The 13265-nt window shown below is 38.3% G+C and overlaps 1 protein-coding gene across 8 annotated transcripts in view; it reads left to right on the top strand.

The window, feature by feature from the left end:
- Nucleotides 1-13155, top strand: part of LOC124308177 (sodium channel protein para) — a 67777-nt gene extending 54622 nt beyond the window's left edge. For 6 of the 8 annotated variants that reach the window (XM_046770616.1, XM_046770619.1, XM_046770618.1 and 3 more), the window contains 7 exons: nucleotides 477-599; nucleotides 2723-2845; nucleotides 2927-3121; nucleotides 3263-3508; nucleotides 4007-4277; nucleotides 5493-5797; nucleotides 5909-13155. In XM_046770616.1, the coding sequence (XP_046626572.1) occupies nucleotides 477-599; nucleotides 2723-2845; nucleotides 2927-3121; nucleotides 3263-3508; nucleotides 4007-4277; nucleotides 5493-5797; nucleotides 5909-6694 (2049 nt within the window). In that variant the 3' untranslated portion in view covers nucleotides 6695-13155. The remainder of the gene's footprint in view (nucleotides 1-476; nucleotides 600-2722; nucleotides 2846-2926; nucleotides 3122-3262; nucleotides 3509-4006; nucleotides 4278-5492; nucleotides 5798-5908) is intronic. The other 2 variants (XM_046770617.1, XM_046770620.1) reach the window with 1 other exon arrangement.
- Nucleotides 13156-13265: the final 110 nt, after the last annotated feature.

The following is a 13265-nucleotide window of genomic DNA, read 5'->3' as shown; positions in this document are numbered from 1 at the left end:
ACACCGCTATACCTCTAGAGTTTTGACTAAAATCAGACATTTAAATATTTAATATAACCATCAACAATTATGAAGATAATAACGATAATTATTATGACAATAAATCTGAAGTAAAGGAAATTAGGAAACCAGCCTATCTACTCATACATTATACCGATAGCATAACCGCCGCCGGGTTCGTCCGCTTCGTCCGCTTCGTCGTCGCCCCGTGTGATGAAAAAATTGATATCTCACCGCCGATCGTCTGTGCAACTGTTTTACTTGTTATAATTGTTCCTGTTACTGTTGTTAATAATTGATGAGTTAATAATTTGGGTGATGAAGGATGAAAAGAAAAAAAAAAGAAATGAAGGAAAGAAAATAGAAGTAAAAAAATTGAATGAAACGTAAAATTACGAGGACGTGAAATACCGAACGAACTTTAGTTCTGACTTCTGCGTAGCTTCTACCTTGCTATGACTGTTTCTCGCCTGCAGGTCTCCCTCATTAACTTCGTAGCGTCGCTCTGTGGCGCAGGGGGAATTCAAGCCTTCAAAACAATGCGGACCCTAAGAGCCCTAAGACCGCTCAGGGCGATGTCTAGAATGCAGGGGATGCGGGTATGTAGCGTGCGAAGCGTCTCAGCTGACCTTGTCCAAGTCTCTTTTCTCACCCGTCACGTATATTGTTGATAAATAGTTTCCGACGTTCCTTTTTGATGTCATCTCTATTGCCGTAGTGATATATATTATCATTCATTTTGTCGCATATTATAGTTTACATATTATATATATATATAATATATATAATATATATATAGATTAGCGCCCCTAGGGCGAAAGCTACGTTTACATTTAATATCGTTATGGCACAACGCTGGGCACCTTCGAGTATACTTCGCTTCGATTTCAGTGGCATCTTCATCGATGAATATGACTCTTGCGGTTCGTCACATTTTCAAATTTATGCTTCAAAGCTGTCCAGCGTTTTTTGTATTTTGTCAAGTATATTTACATGCAAAGCTTGCGAGCGACGATGATGTTGCACTAAAAATCATTATTCGTATCGCGTATTCGATTTTGTTCAGACCGACATTGCAGTTTCTCAATGAAACTATTCGCGCACCGATCTGATTAATAATTTTCTCGTCAAACGCAAGCTGGCCGATGAAAATACAATAATTATGTAACAATGAGAATGAATGCATTACATACATACATAGCTTAAGACAAATAGACGATATATCGCAATATACACACACGCACATAAAACACGTTTCATCTGCGTTATTGAAGAATTTCGAAGAGAAGATCAACAACAACAAAAACTGCAAAAAATTCAAACATGCAATAATCACAGAGTTTCGCAAACTGATCAATAGCAGCCGATTAGATCTCATTTTATTTTTTTGTTCAAACCTTATTCGAATAGATTCATGCTCAGGTACCCGAAATATGACATAGTGATAATAAGGTCGCTGAGACATTTGATTTAAGAATCACGTTCATGCCCAATCCCGACACGTCAAGCCCTTTTTACTGTAAAACTCGCCGTTTAACCGCATGACACACTGGCTTTTATACTTCAAATCTATCTGAGATTCTCTATTATGTCGCATGATACTTTCTGCTTGCATCTAGTGGGCCTTAGCATTGCTTGAAGTGAATGTGCCTTGTTTGTACATGTTCGTAATCTCGGGAGAGTTTTTTTTTATGTATATCAGAGACAGGAGCTTGAGCAACGAGAAGTTGTTTGCTATAAAAACAACGGTGTCAGTTGTTATTGTTGAGTATTCAAAAGCTGTTGTTTTATTTCTTGTTTAATTCGAAACAGACACATGCTTAATTTAAAATTAACGAAGAGAAGAATATTTCTCGTCTGCTTCTTTCGCTCTTGTTAGAGTTTCGGTGATTGTGTCACGTTTTGAGAACGTAAAAAGTACCAATAAGCAGGCAGATCCATATAAATATAGAGCATTGCTTGTCGCACAATATTTAAGAACAATCGAATCAATTTACCAGCCATTCAGCTGAAGGTACGAATGAGATTATACTTGTATTTTATTCAGGCATTGATTTTGAGCCGTGTGAGAATCGCGGAATTGAATTTTCAGCTTTTGATGTATTTTTGCAACATTCTGAATTAGTCTATTGTTTTGCAATATCAAAGAATCGTAGTAACATACACGCGAGAGTTATTCGCAACTTCAGTATTCTTACAAATTTAGCACAAGTCTTTTTCGCGTGGGGTTAGTTACATCTGAGCACAAAAGATTATAGCCGATAGTTTGACACAACGAGATTTGGTTTAATAAAAAAAAAACTGCACGTACATTAGAGGCAATTAGGAAAACACAAATCAGAGCAGCGTAGACCAATAGGGTTGCAGTGCATCTTATAAGTTTTTGAGAATGTCAATTTCGATAATTATTGATCTCAATATATTTTCCGAATTCTTAAATACACCGTGAATTTTCATCCTTCGCGTAACTCGTATTTCGCGAGGAAACGAAAAGAAAAGAAACGAGAACAGAATCGACTGGTTCGATCAATGTTCGAATAGTTAAAATTCGGAATTTATACGAACTGCAAAATGACTATGCCTGAATCTCTCACGTCGTGAAGTCTGAAAATTCATAAAGATATAAATATATATTCAAATCTGATTTGCAACTAGTCCAACGTTAGAATGCATAGCCTGCGTTGGCTTCCAGTCAACCTTTCTAACGAATTGTACCTTGTAGGTGGTTGTAAACGCTCTGGTGCAAGCAATTCCGTCTATCTTCAACGTGTTGCTGGTGTGCCTGATATTCTGGTTGATTTTCGCCATAATGGGGGTTCAGCTATTTGCTGGAAAGTACTTCAAGGTAAGCGTGAACGGTCATCGGCATAAATTGGTCGTAATGTAATTCGTGGGGTGTTTTCAACCTTGACCTTTTGCCTTCCAGTGCGTGGATGCGAACAAAACGACGCTGAGCCACGAGATAATACCAGACAGAAATGCTTGTATAGCTGAAAATTACACCTGGGAAAATTCGCCGATGAATTTTGACCACGTCGGTAAAGCTTACCTGTGCCTTTTCCAAGTGGCAACGTTCAAGGGATGGATACAGATAATGAACGATGCGATCGACTCGAGAGACGTAAGCATTGATAAATTATCGGAAAGAATGCTCGATTTGTTCTAAAAATTGAATCGCTAATCGATTAAATCCACGCTCAGAGAGCAAGGGGGAAACGCGAGTAACAAAAAGTTCTTACGGAAGCGTGATTGTTTATTACAGGTGAATAAACAACCGATTCGCGAGACAAACATCTACATGTATCTCTACTTTGTCTTCTTTATTATATTCGGGTCATTCTTCACTCTGAATTTGTTTATCGGAGTTATCATCGACAACTTTAACGAGCAGAAGAAGAAGGCCGGCGGGTCGTTGGAAATGTTCATGACCGAGGATCAGAAGAAGTATTACAACGCCATGAAGAAAATGGGAAGCAAAAAACCACTCAAGGCTATACCACGACCTAGGGTGAGTGATCGTCACTGAGTCTTGCAAATCATTCTGTACAAATTCTTCCCGACTTATCAGTGATGTTAGCCGTATACCTCTCGAAGATGGAAAAAAGAGTAACTAATCGTGTATGAAAGTAAAATGTAATTAATTATGTTTCATTAATATTTTGCAGCAAAGTTGCAAGTATTTTTCATCAACTTTCACACCATAGTAGACAGAATTTTTTCCGACTTCCACCTAGCGAATAGATGTATTTATATACCTACAAATAACGGATTTAGACGATACCACGTACCTATATCACGCATATGGCTATATAAGACACACGTTCCTCGATAGGCAATAATTACCTATGGTTTTTCCCAAATCATTTGGCAATCCTATAGCATATGCTTGTCGCCTCAACGATATCTAGTGCCGAGTAGTATTTACATATACGCATATATTATATATATATATACGTGACATCTATTTCGAAGCGAGTTAACGTTTGTTATTTTCTTTTATTTTCAGTGGAGACCTCAAGCGATAGTGTTTGAAATAGTGACGGACAAGAAGTTTGATATGATAATCATGTTGTTCATCGGACTGAACATGTTGACAATGACACTGGATCATTACCAGCAAAGCAAAACATTCAGTGATGTGCTGGATTATCTAAACATGATATTCATAGTGATATTCACCAGCGAGTGTCTGATGAAGATATTCGCCCTTCGTTACCACTATTTCAAGGAGCCGTGGAACCTGTTTGATTTTGTTGTCGTTATATTATCAATATTAGGTAATGTACCGTAATGATAACATCAGTCATATGACCCCAATGAAACTGCTCATATGTCAAATGAACCCTGATCGCTCTTCGCTACGTGCCAATTACACTATATTTTATTACCATACATTGTTACAAGCGATGAAAACTGTTTTTACCTCGCTGTAGGTACATATCGTAGTGCATCCGAGTTTATTGATCGCTAGGATCACCATAGCTAGAGTATGCTACATCTTCATTTATCATGTATCACATTTCCTCTCTCTCTCTCTCTCTCTCTCTCTTGTTCTCTCTCACGCTACACGCAATATTGAAATGATAAAGAGCAATAATTCGAGCGCTCAGGGTACCGTTTCACTCGGGTTGCAATGACTGATGGACGCCATTACGCTATGTAGCCTTACATTGATGTCAAATTGATGTTTTTCCCCACTCACCGTATACCCAAATTCATTCCCCAAAAAATCCCGCGTCACTCGTAAACCTTCAATCGACTGCTTCCTGCACTCCTGCGTCTACGAGAGATGTATAAATGTTTGATGTGAAGGGTAACTTATGCGGTACTCTCGTGCATTTTCGAACCTTTGATGCGAGGTGAGGTAAAAAGCTCAGTCGTATGAAAAAGGCCGGGTAAGGCATGGTTGGTTATCCAGTAATAAATTTTCTTCTCTAATACTTTTTATACACAGTATAATTCATGAGCCTAAACTGACACCTCGACAATATTGCCACACAATATTTCCGTTATATAATGCTATCATAGACTAAATAGACTAGCAAAATGGCTCGACGTATTCAACGAATATCATACGATCACTCGGTCAGTCGAATTGACAGAAAACTAGCTCTGAATAAACCGTCCAATTTACGTCGACCCATTGAGTACCTAGCAGCGTACAGAAGTAATTACCTATTTCATTCAAAGCACCGTAGAGGAGAGGCATGATTTTTCTATTAATTAATTATAATCAACCTTAATATTCTACAGAAAATAGGCAAAAACAGAATAGAAGGTATCAAGTACAAAAATGCAAGAGAAATATCAGTTACCAAAGCACAACGCACACACCTCTCCACTTGTCAGTACAAGCAGTACAATCCGTAGCTCATCGTCCCTTTTTCCCCTGTTATGAAAATAATCGCATCGTGAGAAGTAGCGGCATGCAAAAACTGAAATTTTTAGAGCCGGCCGATCCGCTAACATCCATTTTGCCCGTATTTTCTTAGGTCTGGTACTCAGCGACATAATCGAAAAGTATTTCGTCTCACCGACGTTACTTCGTGTCGTTCGAGTGGCAAAAGTTGGTCGAGTACTTCGTTTGGTCAAGGGAGCCAAGGGCATAAGAACGCTGCTCTTCGCACTTGCCATGTCTCTACCGGCGCTCTTCAACATCTGTTTACTCCTCTTCCTGGTGATGTTCATCTTCGCCATATTCGGAATGTCCTTCTTCATGCACGTCAAGGACAAGAGCGGCCTCGACGACGTCTACAACTTCAAGACGTTCACGCAGTCGATGATACTGCTGTTCCAGGTGAGTGACATCGAAAAAGAATCGCGGAAAAAAAAACGAATAAATTACAAATGGCACGAGGAGAAAGCGACGAGTGAACGGACATGCCTTATATCGCTACATCGATTCCAGATGTCTACCTCGGCCGGTTGGGACGGGGTTCTGGACGGTATAATAAACGAGGAGGACTGCCAGGAGCCAAACAACGAGATCGGTTACCCCGGCAATTGCGGCTCGTCGACGATAGGAATAGCGTACCTCCTCTCGTACCTGGTGATAAGTTTCCTGATCGTGATAAACATGTACATCGCCGTTATCCTCGAGAACTACTCCCAAGCGACGGAGGACGTGCAGGAGGGTCTGACCGACGACGACTACGACATGTACTACGAGATATGGCAGCAGTTCGACCCCGACGGTACCCAGTACATAAGATACGAGCAGCTCTCTGACTTCTTGGACGTGCTAGAGCCGCCGTTGCAGATACACAAGCCGAACAAGTACAAGATTGTGTCGATGGATATCCCCATATGTAAGGGCGACCTTATGTTTTGCGTGGACATTCTCGATGCACTCACAAAGGACTTCTTCGCGAGAAAGGGCAATCCTATCGAGGAGACGACCGAGCTCGGCGAGGTGCAAGCAAGACCGGACGAGGCGGGCTACGAGCCCGTCTCTTCGACCTTGTGGCGTCAGCGTGAAGAGTACTGCGCTCGGCTGATCCAGAACGCCTGGCGCAAGCACAAACAGCAAAGGCTCGGGGGGCCGAGCGAGGAGAGCGACGACCCGGACACCGACCCCCGGGGGCGGCAGACGGCTGTCCTCGTGGAGAGCGACGGCTTCGTAACGAAGAACGGGCATCGGGTCGTCATCCACAGCCGTTCGCCCAGCGTCACATCGCGCACGGCGGATGTCTGATCGCGGCCGCGTCCTCCTCCCAATTATTAATTAACACTAATGAATAACACCTCACACGCGTTATATTTATACTATTTAACAGCCTTATAGATGTATAAACATATACATGTACACAGCCACACACGCTCGCATTACACGCGCCAACCCACACACACACACACACACACACAAATATATCTATATATATATATACACACATACACAGATATATGTATATGTACATGTAAAGAAAGAGAAAGAAAAGAAAAAAAGTTCATAAGCATATTATCGATAACTGAAGAAGTGAAAAAAGAAACAAAAAACGATATTCAAACGAAGGGAAAAATAATTGAAATAAAGAAAATAAAGTAAAAAATTAATCCTCCAACTAGTTGCCTTTAATCGTCTGCATCGGCCGTCGTCTGCTGCCGTTTGATGAATCGTTCAGATATTATATATATATATATAATATATATGTATATTTATATATGTGTATATATATATTATGTATTACACGCATGATACCGCGAGCGATATAGAGGATATTGGATGATTCAATAGTGGGAAAAGAATCGCGCGCCGATCGATCGGCGAGAATCTATCGGATAATGTGATCACGCGAATGGGAGAATCGCAACGACGTCCGGAGGTTTTGGAACAACTTCCGATCGACTTCTTCGTTCGTTTCTCGCTTCGCCGTTGAGCCAGCTAATTGATACAACCGAGGATGACTGACGTTGCGATTCCTTTTATAAATAATTTGGACTATCAGCAAATTGCATAAACTTCCCCGAAAGGAATCGTGACCCTGCGTTCTCATTGGCCAAAGTGCATCGTCGATTTTCTCTCGCCGTTTGATTCGGGGCGTACATGAATTATTATACGCCCGGTGCCGCAATTATACGTTGTCAAAAGGATTGTTGCCAACGTCTAACAACAAACGTAACAATGGCCTCCTCCCTCCCGCTGCAGACGAAAATAAAAAAAAAAAAAAGAAAAAAAGAATGAGAATATTAAAAATAAAAATAAAAATAAATAAATAAATAAGAGAAGAAACAGAGACCCGTTCATAATGATCTACAAGCGCTCGCTATCGCTTGCGATGAAATAATCAACGTACTTGATAACAAATGATGTTAAACCCTGTGTAATATTCGCCTGACTTAGAGCCTTAAATTGTAACTGCGGAGTGTCGAAAAATATTAATTGCAGACAGTGATGCGCCGACCGGAGTAAATTACCCAGTCGAAAGTTGAGGGATCACGATATGTATCCCATTTCCCGATAGTGCAACTCAATTTGGTACATATGCAGCGGCGTTACAAGGGTTATTTCTATCCGACCGAATGATATCCCACTTCATTAAACAGCCTATTATTATAACACACTGCAGCGTTTCGGCTTTTTTTCTAATTGCACTCGTACATATAAATTTACTCGCATATACACTTCTTCTATATACACATATTATATCGTCGTTCATTTTCCAAATTCTTATCTCTCGTTGGTTATTTTTTTTTATTTAACTTTTTTTTGTCTTCTTATTGTTATCGATTCTATTTTTCATTTGCGTGTGTGAGTGGAAAGACAAGCGTGACGGTGATGATGATAATAATAATAATAATGGTAATAATAGTAATAATAATAACAGTAATGATAATGATGATAAAAACGAGAAGACCGAGGAACTGATTAATTCGTGAGTGAGTGTGTCACAGGGAGAAGATATAAAGAAGATGTGATGTACAGAGCCGGAAAAGATGACAAGGACAATGGGAGGGGGTGCGAATTTGACGCGCCGAACGAACGTTGGAACAATGAAAAATCAAAGTGCGGACTGAAGGAGGTGTTTGGAGGACGCTGGATGTGGTGCGACAGGATATTAGTAAATTGACGAGTATAAGGATAAATGAATAAATAATAATAAAAACAATAATAATAACATTGTCACCGTTCGCGTGATGTGGGTGCGATTACGCCCCCACAATGGGGGGATGACGTGAGGATGCCGCAAGTTAAATAACTATTTACACGTTTACAAAATAAATTGATTAAACAAGAAAAAAAAAAAACCAAACTAGAAAAAAAAGCATACAAAAAATTAACAAATAAAAATACGATGAAATACAAAACACACACTAAAACACGTTGTAGGTGGCTTCAGAATAAAATACAATAATGTTAATTAAAATTAAAAAAAAAGAATATAAAAAAAAAATTATTATTATTATATAACCAATAACAATCGCCTGCATATAAATAAATTATTAAATACGAAACAAAACCAAAAAAAAAAAGAAAACGAAAAAAAAATTATTATTATTATTATTATATACGAGAAAAAGCTTATTTGTTATATAATTGAAGAAGCTTAGAAATAATGAGAGACAGGGAAATTGAGAGAAAAAAATGTTAGTGAGAATATATTGTGTGAAAAAAGATATAGAAAGACAGATATATATTATATATATATATAAGGATATTGTTTGGAATGAAAACACATCGTAAAGTAATAATATAGTAATTGTCGATGTAAGAAGGTAACATGAAAGGGAATTAATAGCGACAAAGACACAAAGAGAGAGCTGTAAGAGGGACATTTATTGTATTAAAATTAACTTTCATTATAGTCACGTATAAAAAAAAAAAAAAAATACTAAAGCGAGTAACCGACACAAATTTTTAAGAGTACGAAATAACTTAAACGACTCATTCAAATCGACATCATTTAAATTATAATTAATTATACATTAATAATACATTAATAATACATAAATACACACACACACACACACACAGAAATTCTCTCGTATAAATATAAATTTGTATGTAAAAGTGTCCCATTATATGCGACAGACGACAAGATTCGCTGCGTGTCCCGAAAATATATGACGAGATGAGAAGATGAGAAGTAGCTGAAAGAAGATTCGGGCGAAGAGAAGAAGAGAAAACAATGAAAAATCAAAAATTAAAACATACAAAAAGTTGCGAGGCACACCGAAAACTACCGGGGGAAATTTTTATTTTAAACTTAAATCGTACTGTAATAATTGCACGAGTTGGACCTTTGTATTTACACGCATAAGTATTTCGAGGTGGTCCATGTGTACGGTTGCACATGCCTATCCAGGTGCGCAGAGGAAAAACTGAAACCCACACACACAGTGACACACAAGCGGAAGGGCCGCGGACGAGAGCTTGGTTCCCGTAGTTAGTGTAGCCCTGTTTTCCCGCAGGACCACACTCTTCACGTCCGAAGTATCCGTTCTCGGTCAGGACTGCCCTCGCCTGCGGCCCAGCATCCTGCAGGACCTGCTGGAATAGTGGAGCATGTAGAGAGAGGAGAAGTATTGTTACACACACATACACAGACACACACATACACACACACACACACGCAGAAGCGCATAGGCATAGGAGAAAAAAAAGCCTCGTTGAAAGCCCCAGCAGCAAATCGACGGCTGTTGTTGTTGATTTTAAGAGAGAAAAAAAGCAGAGCGTGAAGCTGAAAAATTTGTTTAACGATAAGCTCGAATGAGTCGCGCTCTGGAGGACGAGGCAAATTATACTTACATTCATGGTTTCTTAATGTCGCAATTTAAAGTGATCCTGCAGGTAGAAATGCGCGAGTTGAGGCGCAGGATATTTGTTTACAGCCTCAGCGAGGCGTGTTGAATGACGATTGAATAGGAGAAAAAGGAAAAAACGCGAAGTGACAACCGAGTATGATGGGTTTGAGATATTACGAGTTTCGAATGGTTTAAGCAAAAATGTTCATTAATTTAAGCTATAGAAAGCTCAAAAAAAGGTATCATTGTAAATTACTCGTACAAACTACTAATTACTACTATTGGTGTCGAGTCCGCTTGTCCGTATGTCAAAGTGTTTTAAGCAAAGCCTGCGGTGATTTAATAAAGTAACCACGTACCTATTGCATATGAGGAAAATGTAATTAACGTCAAAGGGATGGAATAAAATGCGGAGGCAGGGGAAATATGGGAAAATTAAATATAGTAAGTTTTCTATACACCGTATAGATTCGGGTACTTTCGTCATCTTGCGTCAAATTTTCATCGCTTCTTTCAATGGGTTGCATCACGCGTTCTTTTCGTACTCGATTATTGAACGTTGCATCAATGACTTATTGATAATGATATATAATATGCATTTAGGCGTGGATCTGAAAATTCGTCCGTTGGAGGTGAGGCCGCACTCGCATCATTTGTCGGTCCTATTAAATTCTTCGCTAAAATTTCTCACAAGACGAGAATTTGTCTCACCAGCTCCGCGTCAGTTAAAGAATCAGCTAAAAAGAAGTGAAAGTGTCACAGTGGCAAAGTAGCTTGATTCAAGCTAGAGAAAAATTCAAAGCAGCGAACAAACATTGTTTGAAAAATAATTCACGATTGCACGAATCGCTAACATAATATTCTCGTCGCTTGGTGCGTCAATAAAGTATAGAGTCTTCATATTTGCGTTTGATTTTTAAAAATGTACGGCGCCTTCCGTCGCATTCAACGCAATTGTACACCGAGAGTCGCCGACCTCCGACGAACGAAATAATCGCGATCGGCTTCACTTCTGGGCGAGTGCTTTAAATTGGAAGAAAAATAAAATAAAGAAACAGCCAATTACCTTAGATTTAAATGAATTCTTGTAATTTGTGCAAATAATTCGATAACCGAGATGAATGAAAGCGTTGTAATTTTCACAGTACCTATCTCTTTTATGTCCGGTTACCGTTCCATCCATATTCTAGCATTCAACTTTGTAAAATCGTCTATGACTCCTAGTAGCGAGTCTCCACGAGTAACGAGCAATAAAATTATGCCCGCCGCGTACTCCCTGCATATAATTCTGAGCTGCCGCGGATCCCATCGCATCGCTATGCGTACAATGCTGACGCAAACCTTCAACTATCGCGAAATAAATATTTGGAAAAAATCGTTTAAAAAGATGTAGCAAGTATACCTTCTTGCACGGGTACAACGGAGTGATACGCAATGTATCGCGATACGATACATTGCGAGTTCAGACTCGAAAACTACGGTGAAAAAAAAAAAACACAAAAATCAGCGCGTGAAAATATACGTCACATATTATTATGATGTCCGAGGCATTTCGGCCTTAAAAGGCAATTTTTGGGTTCACGGGGCGAAATTTGTTATATAAATACATGTGTCATATTTAACGGGATGACCGAACTATAATAACGGTTAAATATTAATTAATATGGCTGCCACGACTGCTGCTGAACTTTCCACAATTTTAAGCACCGTTCCATTTTTTATATATTTCACTAAAGTATTTCGATCAAATTTTTTGCGTGTCATAATGAACTACGATGTGATGTTTTCAAGGGCTTTAAATGTAAGTGTCATTATAAAAAAAAATTCGGCAAAATAATAATGATAACGATAATAATATTAATAGTAGTAGTAGTAGTAGGAGTAGTAGTAGTAGTAATAGTGGTAATAGTAATAACAATAATAACAATAATAATAATAATAATCACAAAAAAATAATACTAATAGTAATAATAATAATAAAAATAAAAATAATCGCAACAACAAGAACAACAAGAAAAAATATGAATAGCGAAGTTACGTTTAACAGAGATAATAGATGGAGGAAAAAGTGAAAAATCAAATAAATGAGGTCGAATACATGAAAATAAAAGGATCGCGTATAAAGCTGACTCGAGAGAAAGAATATTAAGCCCTACGTTGGAGCCAAGACTTCCCCAGTTTTCCAATGTTCGTGTTCACCATCGTGGGCAATGAATATTAATATTTTCTTTCTTGAATCGCATTATCATGAATACTTATATAAGGACGATACAGAATATGCGTAAATGAGGCTATCGTTAATGCATAGTGTCGCTTCATCTCGGTATTAGAAACTTGTGGTAACATCGATTGGGGGAAGTTTGCGTGTATAAAAGTTAAATAAATTTTTTAACTCACGTTGCCTTTTACGCGACGATATATATTGTACATTGTAAGATATAGTTACATACATATATACATATACACATATATACATATATGTATATATGCATATGTATTACCCCCTTCTACCCGCCCCCGCCACCTCCCCCGACCACCAAAACCCCTCCCCTTAAAAATATATTGCTCGGGAGCAAGTATTGATTGCACCGTCGTACACTTCCCCTGGCAATGTTACTACAATAATAATAATAATAACAATAACAATAACAACAGTAACAACAACAATAATAATAATAATACTAATAATAACAATAATAATAATAATAATGCCCAAAAGTTGTGCGATGTAAAATATAAAGTATATAATATATTGTAAACCGCAATGCAGAATGAAAAGTAACAAAATTATTCCTTATTACGATACGAGTAGTAAGGGCTTCGTAGGTGCTCAATAAGAAAAAGCTAAAAAAAAAAGAAAAAAAAAAAGAATAATAAATTAAAGCAAAGAAAAACTTGGACCTTTTTCGATTTGACTCGCGAGCAAACCGGGATCATCGATTATCGTATTAGCTAACGGCTTACATTAATCACTACCGTAAAAGTTTATAACGTAAAACGATCCATTGAAATCGTACCGATCG

This window comes from Neodiprion virginianus, chromosome 6 (genome assembly GCF_021901495.1).
Source record: "Neodiprion virginianus isolate iyNeoVirg1 chromosome 6, iyNeoVirg1.1, whole genome shotgun sequence".
Lineage (NCBI taxonomy): Eukaryota > Metazoa > Arthropoda > Insecta > Hymenoptera > Diprionidae > Neodiprion > Neodiprion virginianus.
Note: the sequence above shows the minus strand (reverse complement) of the source record. Positions and strands in the feature narration are given on the sequence as shown.